The sequence below is a fragment of the Sorex araneus genome, chromosome 5 (assembly GCF_027595985.1).
Source record: "Sorex araneus isolate mSorAra2 chromosome 5, mSorAra2.pri, whole genome shotgun sequence".
NCBI classification, from domain to species: Eukaryota; Metazoa; Chordata; class Mammalia; order Eulipotyphla; family Soricidae; genus Sorex; species Sorex araneus.
Genome location: NC_073306.1, coordinates 92,180,494 through 92,193,779, shown reverse-complemented (window position 1 = coordinate 92,193,779; position 13,286 = coordinate 92,180,494). Strand labels below are relative to the sequence as shown.

Genomic DNA, 13,286 nt, shown 5'->3' with positions numbered 1-13,286 from the left:
GTATTGTAAATCACAGTGCTTCAAAAGAGAAAACAAAGCCCACAAATTCCAATTTCAAACATTCTATTGCAATGTCCTTACAAAATGACATAATACCCTATTTTTTTTTTTTGGCTTTTTGGGTCACACCTGGCAATGCACAGGAATTACTCCTGGCGGTGCTCAGGGGACCATATGGGATGCTGGGAATCGAACCCAGGCCAGCTGTGTGCAAGGCAAACGCCCTACCCGCTGTGCTATCGCTCCAGCCCCAACACCCTACTTTTGACAGTTGTTCTTACATCACTTGAAGTAAGAAGTGAATCCTAAATATTTTTTTTTAGTTTCCATCCTATTCTACTTTTTTTTTAAGAATTTTATTTTATTGAATCACTATGTGGAAAATTACAATGCTTTCAGGCTTAAGTCTCAGTTATACAATACTGAAACAACCATCCCTTCACCAGTGCCCATATCCCACCACCAAAAAAAAAAAAACAACACAGTATACCTCCCATCCCGCCCCCCCCCGCACTCCCCCTTGTAACTGATAAATTTCACTTTACTTTCTATTTACTTTGGTTACATTCAATATTTCAACACAAACCTCACTATTATTGTCAGGAGTACCCCACTAGAGTCAGACCTGTTCTGAAGAGATATGAGGTCCCGCAGCCGCGCGGTTTTGGATTTCTGTACTTTAGCAACTAAGTCCAGGGAGATTTCTTCCAGATATTGGATCATAGCAAGCTTGTAAACCCCATCTGTGGTTGTCATAATATGGTGGTCACCACGCCCTTCACCCTCGGCAAGGAAGAGGCGAGAGAGAGAGAAATACCTTTCCCCTCCTGGGCAGGCATGGGGCCGCAGCTTAGTTCTCAGTCTGGAGACATTCTGCGAGGAACTGCCCATGCCAAAAAATTTAGCTGGCGTCTGGAGTCACGCTCGTGCAGCTGCAGAGAGGCCGCACACACGTGTGGCCACCGGGATCACATCTTGGCGGCAGGGATCCTAAATATTCTGATGATGAGTTCTGACTGCATTTAGGAACTACAATCAACATAACTGTGGGTTTAATGAAAATGAAGCCTCACAACCAGACACAAAATCCTCTCTGCATTTTGTCACGTGTTCTGGGATTTAGACTGGTGGCCATTTTTGATTAATTTCATCAACACACAGGCAGCATACAGTGTTTGGAGTCAGAGGTGAGTGTGCACTTGTGAATCCTTTTTAGTCTTTACTAAGGTTTTTTTTTTTTTTAATTTTTTAACCATTTTGACAAAGAGAAAAAGTGATGGCCACAAAGGTTAAGTGATTTGCTAGTTAAGTGGAGAAGCTGATTTTGACCCCAGATAGTGTAACTCCAGCAGGCTTATACTCGTTATTTGGCATGAAATGTGGCAGGGGGCTGCTCCAGATAGTAGCTACATGTGAGATTTCTCAGGATACATATTTCTCTCTCTCTCTCTCTCTCTCTCTCTCTCTCTCTCTCTCTCTCTCTCTCTCTCTCTCTCTCTCTCTCTCTCTCTCTCTCTCTCTCTCTCTCTCTCTTTCTCCCTGGGGGTAATGCCAGGCTGTGCTCAGGGTTCAGGGAATCAGATGGGGTGCTAGGGATGGAACTTGAGTCAACTATGTGCCAGGCAAGCAGTCCTACCCTGTACTCTCGCTTGAGCCTCTCAAACCACTTTAGTTGGGAGTCACAATCAAAGAGGAATCCAAAAGTTTGCACTGTAAGACTCCAAATTATTGCAGAACCTGGTTGAAAGGTCACATCAGGGAAGTTAGGATGTTTAAGCAGAGCTGAAGCACCCCATGAGATGCGGGAAAGAGTCCCCTTCCTCCCAGACTCCTGCAGCTCCAAAGCCAGGGCAGACTGCGTGCTGGCTGGGATGTGGAAGATAGTCTTTCTTGGACTTCTTCTTAGACCTGAGTAACTGGATTCTAATATGCTTCTTTCTCTCACAACAGTCTGAAGTCCCATGGGGCCGGGGGTACTGCACTAGGAGCCTGGTGTCAGCAGCACAGGTTAACCGCTCAGTTCAAAAAACGGTAGAGAAAGTCCCCTAAAAGTTTTGGCATTCGCTATACAAATCTTGGTATTTCCCCCCGATACAGGACTTCCTAACGGTGATTCAGTCGAAACTTCCTTCAGGCCCAAAGGAACAGGCTTTGGGGTATTTCTGTGCCCCTGCTGGGCTGGCAGGTTCCCTGCCTCCAGAGGGGGCTCTGGCCAGGCTGCCGCACACTCCTGGATGACACCCACTAGGGCAGCACAGTGAGCAGCCCTGCAAACAAAGTCCGGCCTCCACAATGACCTACACAGACCTGCAGAGCTGAGACGCCCAATCAGTGCTGATACCAAACCCTTTGTCCCATCAAGTCCCTCAAGCATCCCATATGGGGGAGGGGGTGGCTCAGAAGGCAGGCAGGGCGAGCTTCATACCTGTGAGGGCTTCAGCCCCAAGCCAAACAAGAGACTACAGTGAAGTCTGTGGAACAGTCTGGGTAAACTCTATACTCCCAGGCAGAGCAATAATGAAGAGGAGTCAGAGACAGATAGGAGGGGTTTGCCTTGCATGCGGCTGACCTAGGTTCAAATCCTGGCATCCCAGATGGTCTCCTCAGGGCCACCCTGAGTGATTCTGGAGTGCAGAACCAGGAGTAACCCCCGAGTAGCACTGGGTTGTGGCAGAACAAAACAAATAATGAGAAAAAAATAAAGAAGAAGAAGGTTTTTGTCACTCAAAGAAGCTTAGTGTGGTTTGTTTCCTTAAGCTAAATCTTATTGAAATGAGTCTTGTAATAATACTCAGCAGCAGCAGAAACAGATACCATGCTTCCTGTGTGCTGAGTCAGACAGGAGACACAGACAGGTAGACAGAGGTACAGTCTTACTCAGTCCTGAATCAGCTCAGTGCGGGAGGGCCCACGACTGCCTCAATCTGCTCACCCTATGGGGGCAGCCACCCTACTTTAACAGGCCAGGTTACAGCAGTGGACAAAGCAGCCGAATTCTCTCCTCTTACATTTATGGTACAGCATAGGGAGAAGCATAATTATAGAAAAACAGACTCTTACTGCAGGAAGGATGTGAAAATAGGAAAAAACTGAGCTTGAGAATATGGGAACAAGCATTCAGAGTATAACCACCAGAGAGACAGAGATGATGTCACTGCTCAGGGCCTCGCTCGGGCCCAGAGGCTGGGCTGGGACCCCCTCTGCCCAGTTCAGACACAATGTCAGCATGCACAGAATCTCCTGGGCTGCACCTTCACCGCCAGTCTTCACTTCAAACTGGAAGAGCTACAACCTAACCCCCCAAGGCAACCAGTTCCGGGTCTCTGGCTTCCAAAGATTCCCTTGAAGTTACGCCCTAAGTCTGTCAGCAGTGAAACTGCCCGAAGGAGCTCATCCAGAATTCAGGTGCAGCTTCTGTCTCCATTTGAGCTTCCATGACATGAAAGCTCTCTGCTGTAGTCTTAATTCTTCCCCTTCTCCCCAAATCTTCCCTTTTTGTGTGATCTGATCAGTGGCCATTAGCCACATGAGCCACGTAGGCTCATGAGCACATGAAACTCAAGAGAGAGATGGGTTATGGGAGGAAAGTGGATGTCAGGCTTTGAAGCTTTAGTATGAAAAAACAGAATCTCAGATTAACATCTTTATACCCACTACATGAGAAAACAGTGTATGGTACAAAATTAAAATTACTTTCACCCTGTCAGATCACACTCCAGTTTGACAGCACTGATCCAGCCTTTCTGCCACACCCCCGCGTCCCCTCACACTCAGAGGCAACTGTTTCAAGGTGACAATTCTTGTTTAAGACAGAATGCAGCCGAGCCCCACAGCTTGCTCTGGGGAACGTGACTCCTACTGGAACTATCTGGGATTCTGGGAGTCTTTTAGAATCTTATCTGCAATGTCTGATTCAAGCTATTTCTGTTGACTATTGTTCACTGTGTTAAAATTTTCATTATAATCCTGGCTACTTCCCAGTCATTTGGTTCATAATTATAAAAGTCTATTACAACCTATTTATGATGATGTTACTGTTTGTTTCATATTTACCTGAATGTCTATTTCCTGAATGTTTATATTAAACTTCCCCATTTTTTCTAGATTTTATCTGTGATGGGGGGAAAAAAACACTAAAAAAAACTGCACACCAATCTGCCTGATGGAAATTTAGACACTAATTCTGAAGACAACCTGGAGAACATTGTAAAAAGGAAGTGAGGGTCAGTAGGACCCCAATGGGTTCATTTCCTGAGAACAAGTCTATTCAAAATGACCCGGTTCCTGTGAAGGAAATCTGGTAGGCAGAACAGATCCAAGTCACAAAAACTACACTGTGACTAGGGTTTTTCCGTGGGGGCAAAGAGGGTGTAGGGTGTGGGTAGAAATTGACTTCGGGGGCTCCTTCTGCTGGTTTCATTCTGAGTCCCAGCACCTGTGGGCTCCAAGATCACCTGCACAGATAGCATCTGGCCAAAGGGCAAAGCCACGGGCACACAGAGAGAAAATAAAAGAGAATGGAGAGGGAGCAGAGGGTGCAGCGCCCTATGAGGGAGAGAAGGCAGTGTCCCAGAGGCCACGGAAGAGCTGAGCACCATCTCCAAAGAGAAGCTCCCAGGATGGAGGCAGCTCCGTGCCGGCCACAGCCCTGCCGGCTGGCACCTGCACTCCACACTCAACTCCAAACATCCAGGGCTCAGGGCAAGACTGTCCTGCCATAGGGGCAGGCAGGCGGTGGGGGGTGATGGGAGGGAACCTGGGGACACTGATACTGGGAAATGTACACTGGTAGAGGGATGGGTGTTGGAATACTGTATGACTGAAATACAATCATGAGCAGCTTTGTAAGGGTGTATCTCACAGTGATTCAATAAAAAAGTTTAAGAAAAGAAGGAAGGAAGGAAGGAAGGAAGGAAGGAAGGAAGGAAGGAAGGAAGGAAGGAAGGAAGGAAGGAAGGAAGGAAGGAAGGAAGGAAGGAAGGAAGGAAGGAAGGAAGGAAGGAAAGAAGGAAGATGCAATCAAAAAAGCAAAAGACTCAGCAAATGTAGGCTCATAGAAACAGGCTGACTTTCTGCTTCTCAACAGAGACACCCTCCTACCCTCGGAGCTGCATTTACTAAAGGAACATCAGAATTAGCAACCAATAAAACCAATTCCTGGATCTAGTTCTTGAAAAGTGCTTCTAAGTCTCTTGCCAAACTGATGAAGGAGACCTGTAAAAATTAAACCTCGAACAGCAACAAATTCAATGCATAAAAAAAGAATTTAGAATGAAATGTGGGTGTACAGAGAATAAATATGAAAAAATATTAATAAGCTTGCAAATAACCCATTCTGAATGTTAAGATTGCAAAAAAATATTTTCCCACATTCTTATTATAAATTCTGAAACCAAATATAATCTTACAGGTTTGCCAATTGTGCTGTCTTTATAATTTCACTTGCTTCAGTAAAATTATGTTGTATAATTATGCATGTCTCACATGAGAGATAAACTATGGCTGCATCAACCTTTTTAAAGGTTCTAAACTTTTTTTTTCTTTTTGATTTTTGGGTCACACCCAGCATTGCACAGGGGTTACTCCTGGCTCATGCACTCAAGAATTACTCCTGGCAGTGCTCGGGGGATCATATGGGATGCTGGGAATCGAACCCCAGTTGGCCATGTGCAAGGCAAACCCTAAACTTAATTTTTTTAATTAATTAATTAATTAATTAATTTGGGGGGTCACACCCAGCAATGCTCAGGGGTTACTCCTGGCTTTGTACTCAGGAATTACTCTTGAGTTGCTTGGGGGACCATATGGGATGCCGGAGCTCGAACCTGGGTCAGCCCCATGCAAGGCTAACGCCCTACCCACTGTACTATCTCTTCGGTTCTAAACTTTTTAAAAGTGCATGTCTAGGAGCCAGAGGGATAGAAAGTACAGCAGGTAGGGACCTTACCTTGTATGGGGCCCGACCCAGCATTCCATATGGTCCCCTGAGCCCTCCAGGACTGATCTGAGTGCAGAGCCAAGAGTAATCCCTGAGCATCAGAGGTATGGCTCTCAAAAGAAAGAAAACACTGTTTATCTAGGAATAGAGACATAGTACAATATATAGGGCTACTGCCAACTCAGTCAATCCTCGAAACCACATATGATCCCCCAAGCACTGCCAGGAGTGATCCCTGAGAGCAGAGAAGTAAATTCTGAGCACAGCCAGGTGTGTCCTCAAAAGCAAAAAACAAGAAAGAAAGATCTGAAATACTAAACACACCTCCAAATGGGCATAATTTGTGGGGGTTCTCATAATTATTTACACCCATTGTAACACTGAACTCAGCCTCCTGATAGGAATAAACAACACGGCTCTAGCTTCTTCTTCTTCTTTTTTTTATTTTTTTGCTTTTTGGGCCACACCCGGCGATGTACAGAGGTTATTCCTGGCTCTGCACTCAGGAATTACCCCTGGCACTGCTCAGGGGACCATATGGGATGCTGGGAATCGAACCCGTGTTGGCCGCGTGCAAGGCAAACGCCCTACCCGCTGTGCTATCGCTCCAGCCCCAACACAGCTCTGGCTTCTTTTAAAAAATTTTTTCCTAGTGCCACTTTCCACCAGATGAGACCCTGAGCAGCCACACATGAATGGCCCCTCCATTCCTGAGTGACCATGACCCCAGAGGCCCACTAACTACTTTCGGCACCCAGCAGCTTCTTGCAGAAATGCCTCTATTTACTGTGAACTAAGCTACGGCCCCATGCTGCCCCGGGAGAGGAAAGGTTTTTCTCTCTCGGTCTTTCCTTTCAGCGGCGGCATAGCAATTGCCATCTTTTAGAGTTCACTAAACAAAGGTACGAGCTTGCAGTGATGCAACTTCTGGCAGACATTTCTCTGGACTTAATTACTAAAATACCAGAAATCCAAAAACTCATATGCTCTTCATTCTCAGCAATGGAAAACATATTACCAAATGATGCCTTTTCAGAAGGTCAGATTGTTGGGGGAAAATTCCAAATAATAATAGTGAGTTTTCTGTTGAAATATTGAATGTAATCAAAGTAAAGAGAGATTAAAGTGGAAATCATCAGCCACATAGGCATGGGGGGAGTGGGACAGGAGGGTATACTGGGATTCTTGGTGGTGGAACATGTGCACTGGTGAAGGGATGGGTGTTTGATCATTGTATGACTGAGACTTAAACCTGAAAGCTTTGTAGCTTTTCTCATGGTGATTCAATTAAAAAAAAAATTCCTAAACACACACACACACACACACATACACTCCAAATCTTGATTGAAGCAAAGTACCTGGGCAAGTCTCACATAATGAGGTGATTCTGGTTAATAACATAAAACAAAGAAACGCTTGGCATAGACTTCATGTATAGCCGAATTAAAAAATCTGTACTGCTCAAAACTAAATCCATGGAGAGTTTTTCTTAAGTATATAATGTCTTAGGTTCCTGCATGCAAGGCGCTAAGAAGATGCAGGATGGGTAAAAGGTCAGTAGCATAGTGCTGTGCAGGCGCTGAGGACAGGCACTACCACAGCAGCTCTGGGCCCTACCTCACTCTTCACCCAGAGAACGTCCTACCACCGGAGTACCCTGGAGCCTGACCACACACGACAGTGTCTCCATTTCTCACTTCCACTCTCCCACCCCTAACTGGTCTCCCCTTTTATCCCCTCCAAGATTCCCCCCACCCCCAAGTTCTCTATCCTGCACCCAGAACAGTTCTTTAAAACACTCAGGTCTTTATCACTTCAGCCCTGTCCAAGCCCTGCCAAACTTCCCATTTCATTGGCTTGGAAAGTGAAAGTCCTTCAGAGGGTCCCCAACTTCACTTCTCTCTACCCTTTTGTTTTGGGGCCACACAGGTTATGTTCAGGGATTACTCCTGTCTTTTCACTCAGGAATCATTCCTGATGGTGCTTGGGGAACTGTATGTGGTGCCCAGGACTGAACCCGAGTCACGCTCATACAAGGCAAATGGCCTCCCCACTGTATTACCTCTTGAACCCCTTGTTCTCCTTGGAGTCCATGCAGTAGTGCAGGCAGCTTGGGTCAGGTGTAGCTCAGCGGGCAAGGGCAGGAGGCCATGGGTCCCATCCAGGGCTCTACAGATAGCAGCAAAGCCATGCTCAGTGCCACAACGAAGTACAATCAAGAGTACGATTGGGGGCCGGAGCGATAGCACAGCGGGTAGGGTGTTCGCCTTGCACGCGGCCGACCTGGGTTCCATCCCCGGCATCCCATATGGTCCCCCAAGCACCGCCAGGAGTAATTCCTGAGTGCAAAGCCCCTGAGCATCGCTGGGTGTGACCCAAAAAGCAAAAAAAAAAAAAAAAAGAGTGTGACGTTGGTTCAAGTGCCACAACTAAAGCATGTGTGATATCTCCCAGCCATGCACCTCTGCCACAACAAAAGGGAAGGGTGAGGGGAGTTGGAGGTGGCTAGGTTCAACAACACTGACAAGTGCTTGAACCCTATTTCAGGGTTGAAATATTACTTTTCCATGAGACCCCTGGTTCTGGTCAGTTCCCTACTTCCTGAAATCTCAACTGTCATCTGATAGTTCAGAGAAAATGTCCCTGGGGCTGGAGTGATAGTACAGTGTGTAGGGCGTTTGCCTTGCACATGGCCAACCTGGGTTTGATTCCCAGCATCCCATATGGTACTCCCACAATGCCAGAAATAATTCCTGAGAGCAGAGGCAGGACTTAACCCCTGAGCAATGCCAGATGTGACCCAAATACACCAAAAAATAAAAAATAAAAGAAACTGTCCCTAATCCCCTGACCACACCACACAAAAGAACCACCAGCATAGCTGAAGGGAAGGTCATGCACCTCCCTGCCCCTATAACTTAATACCAAGCAGCTGCTAAAAGAGGGACAGGAGGGAAGGGGGGCTGTAGTGCAAGGGGGGCTCTTGCAGTGACCTGGTTCAATTCCTGGCATCCCATAGGTCTTCTGAACACAGCCAGGAGTGATTCTGAGTGCGGAGCCAGGAGTAGCCCCTGAGCATCGCCTTGTGTGGCCCCCAAAACAAACAAACAAAAAAGGGATGAGTTCTATGAATTGGTAAAGAATGATCACCCAACCACATGGTAAAGACAAAAGCCAGGTGGGAAAGAAAGAATTACCTTACCTATTGTTTGAGAAAGGGAGTTAGGAATAAATATATGTAGCTATTTGTACAAACAAAAAAACAAAAAAGATAAAACAGAAACAAAATATGTTGGAGGAGAGAATGTTTTTTAAAGTTATGTTTTCAAGTTTTGGTTTTGGGGCCACACCAGGCAGTGCTCAGTCCTGTGGTCCTCAGGGGATCTTATGTGGTGCCGGGGTGGTGCCAAAGTCAGCTGCATACAAAGTAAATGCCTTATCCCCCTGCACTTGCCTCCCACTGACTGGGGGGTAGGCAGTTTCGAACACACCAGGCAAGCTTAGGGCTTACTCCTGGTTCTTCACTCAGGAATCACTCAAGGGGACCACATGGGGTACTGAGGATGGAAGCAGGGTCAGCCGCTGTACTACTGCTCTGGTCCCTTTATTTATTAATTTTGGGTTTTGTATATAGAAAATTGTAACATAACCATACAGAAGGGGAAAAATATACCAAATACTTTCAGAAAAGGTTTCTGGGGGCCAGAAAGATAGTACGCCAAGTCATGAAACTGACCTGGGTCTGACCCTCAACATCCTCAACACCCGTATGAGCCACCAGGAGTGATCCTTGACCACCGAGTCGGGAGCAAGCCTTGAGTACTGTTGGGCATGGTCTCACACCCCGAAAGAGAAAAAGTCATCTATACCTTCTCAGTAGAAAACGTGAAAAAATAGAAAGAACTCAAAGACATGTTGATATACTCTTAGTGAACTTATGCCTGGTAGCAGTATTGGTATAGCAACTAAAATAATTTTATGTTTAACTTAGTTTAGAAAAATGTATAAAGAACAGAGCTCCCTGTAGGAGGAAGAGATACATGTGTCAAACTGAGGTAGAAGAAGAAGAACCAAATAGTGGAATAAGTAAGAGCAGGATAAACCTGACCTGATTTTTAAAACTATCTCAGGAGCTGGAGAGACAGTATAGCGGGTATGGCACTTGCCTTGCCCACAGCTGACATGGTTTTGATCACCGGCACCCTGTATGGTTTCCTGAGCACTGCCAGGATGATCCCTAATTGCAGAGCCAGGAGTGAGGCCTGAGCACTGCCAGGTGTGGTCCCCAAACAAAAACAAAACAAAATGTAACAAAAATCTCAGACCAGAGAAATAATAAATGGGTTAGCATGATTGCAAGGCCACAATCTACCTGAGTTCAATCCCCAGCCTTATACAGGGTCCCTTAGCACCACCAAGAGTGATTCCTGAGCACAGAGCTAGGAGTAAGCCCCAAGGACAGCTGGATGTGGCCCCTAAACAACAAATTTATCACTAAGGTTTTTTTGGATCACACCCGCGATACACAGGGGTTACTCCTGGCTCATGCACTCAGGAATTACTCCTGGAGGTGCTCAGGGGACGGATATGAGATTCTGGGAACCAAACCTGGGTTGGCCACATGCAAGGCAAATGCCCTACCTGCTCCAGCCCCTTATCACTAAGTTTTGCAAACTGTCAGAAGTCATAGTTCTAGTGGCCTGGAGCAAACCAGTAACCACACCCTGATTTCTAAATACAGCCCTTCTAAGAGGAACAGCTCATCTAGTGATTCCCTGACGAAACCAAGTTCAGAATCTCGTTTTGTGTAAGAAAGTAACAAGGTACTAAAAAAAAATCATGGAAACACGGCAAACATGGAGGCCTGTGTTGGGTGGCCATTTGCCAAATACAGGATCAACTTTGAGCATCAAAATGAATAGTATCAGTAATGCCCATGCCTTCAAATATATCCGAGTCCATACAAACATTATGAAAATACAATTTAAAAGGGAGATACAAAAAATTCATTACTAAAGACTGTCAATGATGTGGAACAGAAAATTACCAATTACACATATTTTAGTGATAATGGACTTGGGGCAGGGGAAATCACTACTGGATGCTACAAGATAAGTGCAAGATTGGGGGGGGGGACAAAATATTCACCTGAAGTACATGAATACCATAAACATTAATACTATTGTAACCAAATTAGCTAAACTATGCTAAACGAACTAAGTCAAATATAGGCAAAACTATGGTTTGATTCCACTGGCAAAAATAACAAAACAAAAGAAATGAAATGATATCAAATTGAAAAGATTTTACAAGGCAAAAGAAACTGGGGCTTAAAAGATATATTAGGGATAGAGAAGGGACCATTAAGTCAATGATGATTGGCGGGATAGCTGGGAATGGCAGATGTGTGCTGAAAGTAGATACAGGACCAAACACGATGATCTCTCAGTATCTGTATTGCAAACCACAATGCCCAAACAGGAGAGAGTGAAAAGGAAGGTGCCTGTCACAGAGGCATGGGGTGGGATGTAGTGGGGGTGGCAGGAGGGATACTGGGGACCTTGATGGTGGAAAATGAGCACTGATGGGGGGGGGGGATGGGTGTTCCATAATTGTATGACTGAAACTTTGTAACCAGGAAAGCTTTGTAACTGTATCTCTGGATGATTCAAGCTCAGGCTGCAAAAGGCCCGGGTGAGGGCTGTGTCTGCTGGGTAAGGGTCCCAACGCCCTCTGCCGCCCAGTCCCTGCCGTGGGGACTCTGCTTCCCCAAGAAGCCCCTGCACGCTCCGCGTGCTCCCTGCATGCTCCCTGCGCTTCCTGCGCGCTCCCAGCGCTCGGCCGGCGGTTCCCGCGCCCGGCAACACCCCGCCAGCCGTCGCCCCTGGGTCCGGAGGGGCGGGCTGGCCCCGCGACGGGCAGCCCCAGGACAGGAAGGTTTTTAGGGGTTCGGGTGCCCCACGGCGGCAGCGCGCAGGATGGGGGCGGGGAGAACCAGACCCCGAGTCCGGCGAGGCGAGGCGGGGCGTGCGCCCGCCACTTCCGGCAACCGCGGCCCGGCCAGCGCCCGTAGTGCGGCCTGAGAGCGCGGGCCGGGGCCTGACTCTGGGATGAGCCTCCCGCCACCCGCTCGTCGGGTCCCGCCGGGTTCCGGAGGCCCGGGGCGCCCAGCCCGAGTCGCTTCCCGACTCCCGGAGCGAACCCGACGGCCCGTGCCGTGTCCCGGACAAAGTTTGGCGGGTCCTTCCGTGTCCATCCCGCAGCAGGACCAACTGACGGCTGCTCCGGACCCCTCTCAGCCCCGCCCCCTGTCCCTCTCCGCCCGGCCCCCTGTCCCTCTCCGCCCGGCCCCCTGTCCCTCCGCCCGGGCCCCCTCTCCCTCTCCGCCCGGGCCCCCTCTCCCTCTCCGCCCGGCCCCCTGTCCCTCTCCGCCCGGCCCCCTGTCCTTCTCCGCCCGGGCCCCCTCTCCCTCTCCGCCCGGGCCCCTGTCCCTCTCCGCCCGGCCTCCTGTCCCTCTCCGCCCGGCCCCCTGTCCCTCTCCGCCCGGGGCCCCTGTCCCTCCGCCCGGGCCCCCTCTCCCTCTCCGCCCGGCCCCCTGTCCCTCTCCGCCCGGGCCCCCTCTCCCTCTCCGCCCGGGCCCCCTCTCCCTCTCCGCCCGGGCCCCCTCTCCCTCTCCGCCCGGGCCCCCTCTCCCTCTCCGCCCGGCCCCCTCTCCCTCTCCCCCGGGCCCCCTCTCCCTCTCCGCCCGGCCCCCTGTCCTTCTCCGCCCGGGCCCCCTGTCCCTCTCCGCCCGGGCCCCCTCTCCCTCTCCGCCCGGCCCGCGCGCGGAGGTCCGCGTCCACTCACAGGCCGCACGCGCCAGGAGGAGCGCGATGAGGACTCTCAGAAGCCACGGCGGCGGGCAGCCTGCGGCCATGGCCAGCAGGGGCCTCGGTGCCCGCGGGTGCTGGCCGGGCGCAGTTCGGGCGTGCCCACTCAGAAACTCGCGGCTCCGCCCCGCGCGCTCGCGCGTTCCGCCCCCGCCCACTCTCTGGACTGGGGCGTCACCCGGGCTTCTCGACGGGCTCCCAGTCGCTCCCTCCGTACCCTCCAGCATGGCCACCTCGCTGCCCGCCGCTGGGGCGGACTGACGCACCACGTGGCTTGACGTAGGCGGGATTCAGAAAGGCGTGGCTCCTCCTGCGCTTTCCAAGCCGCTGCCCGGCCTGGCCCTGGCCTTGGCCTCCGCAGCTGGGGGGCTCTGGTGGCAGTCTCTGAACTTCTCTTCCTGCATGCAAGGGTGCACTGCGCTGCCTGGGCTCTGTGCCCAGGGTGACCACTGGTGAATGGGACCATGTGGAGCCTCTGG

At 49.5% G+C, this 13,286-nt stretch overlaps 1 protein-coding gene across 2 annotated transcripts in view; it reads right to left on the bottom strand.

Moving 5' to 3' along the window:
• The window catches only part of CD58 (CD58 molecule), a 36,719-nt gene extending 23,674 nt beyond the window's left edge, over positions 1-13,045 (bottom strand). For both annotated transcript variants that reach the window (XM_055140468.1, XM_055140469.1), the window contains exon 1: positions 12,785-13,045. In XM_055140468.1, coding sequence (XP_054996443.1) covers positions 12,785-13,034 — 250 coding nt within the window. In that variant the 5' untranslated portion in view covers positions 13,035-13,045. The remainder of the gene's footprint in view (positions 1-12,784) is intronic.
• Positions 13,046-13,286: the final 241 nt, after the last annotated feature.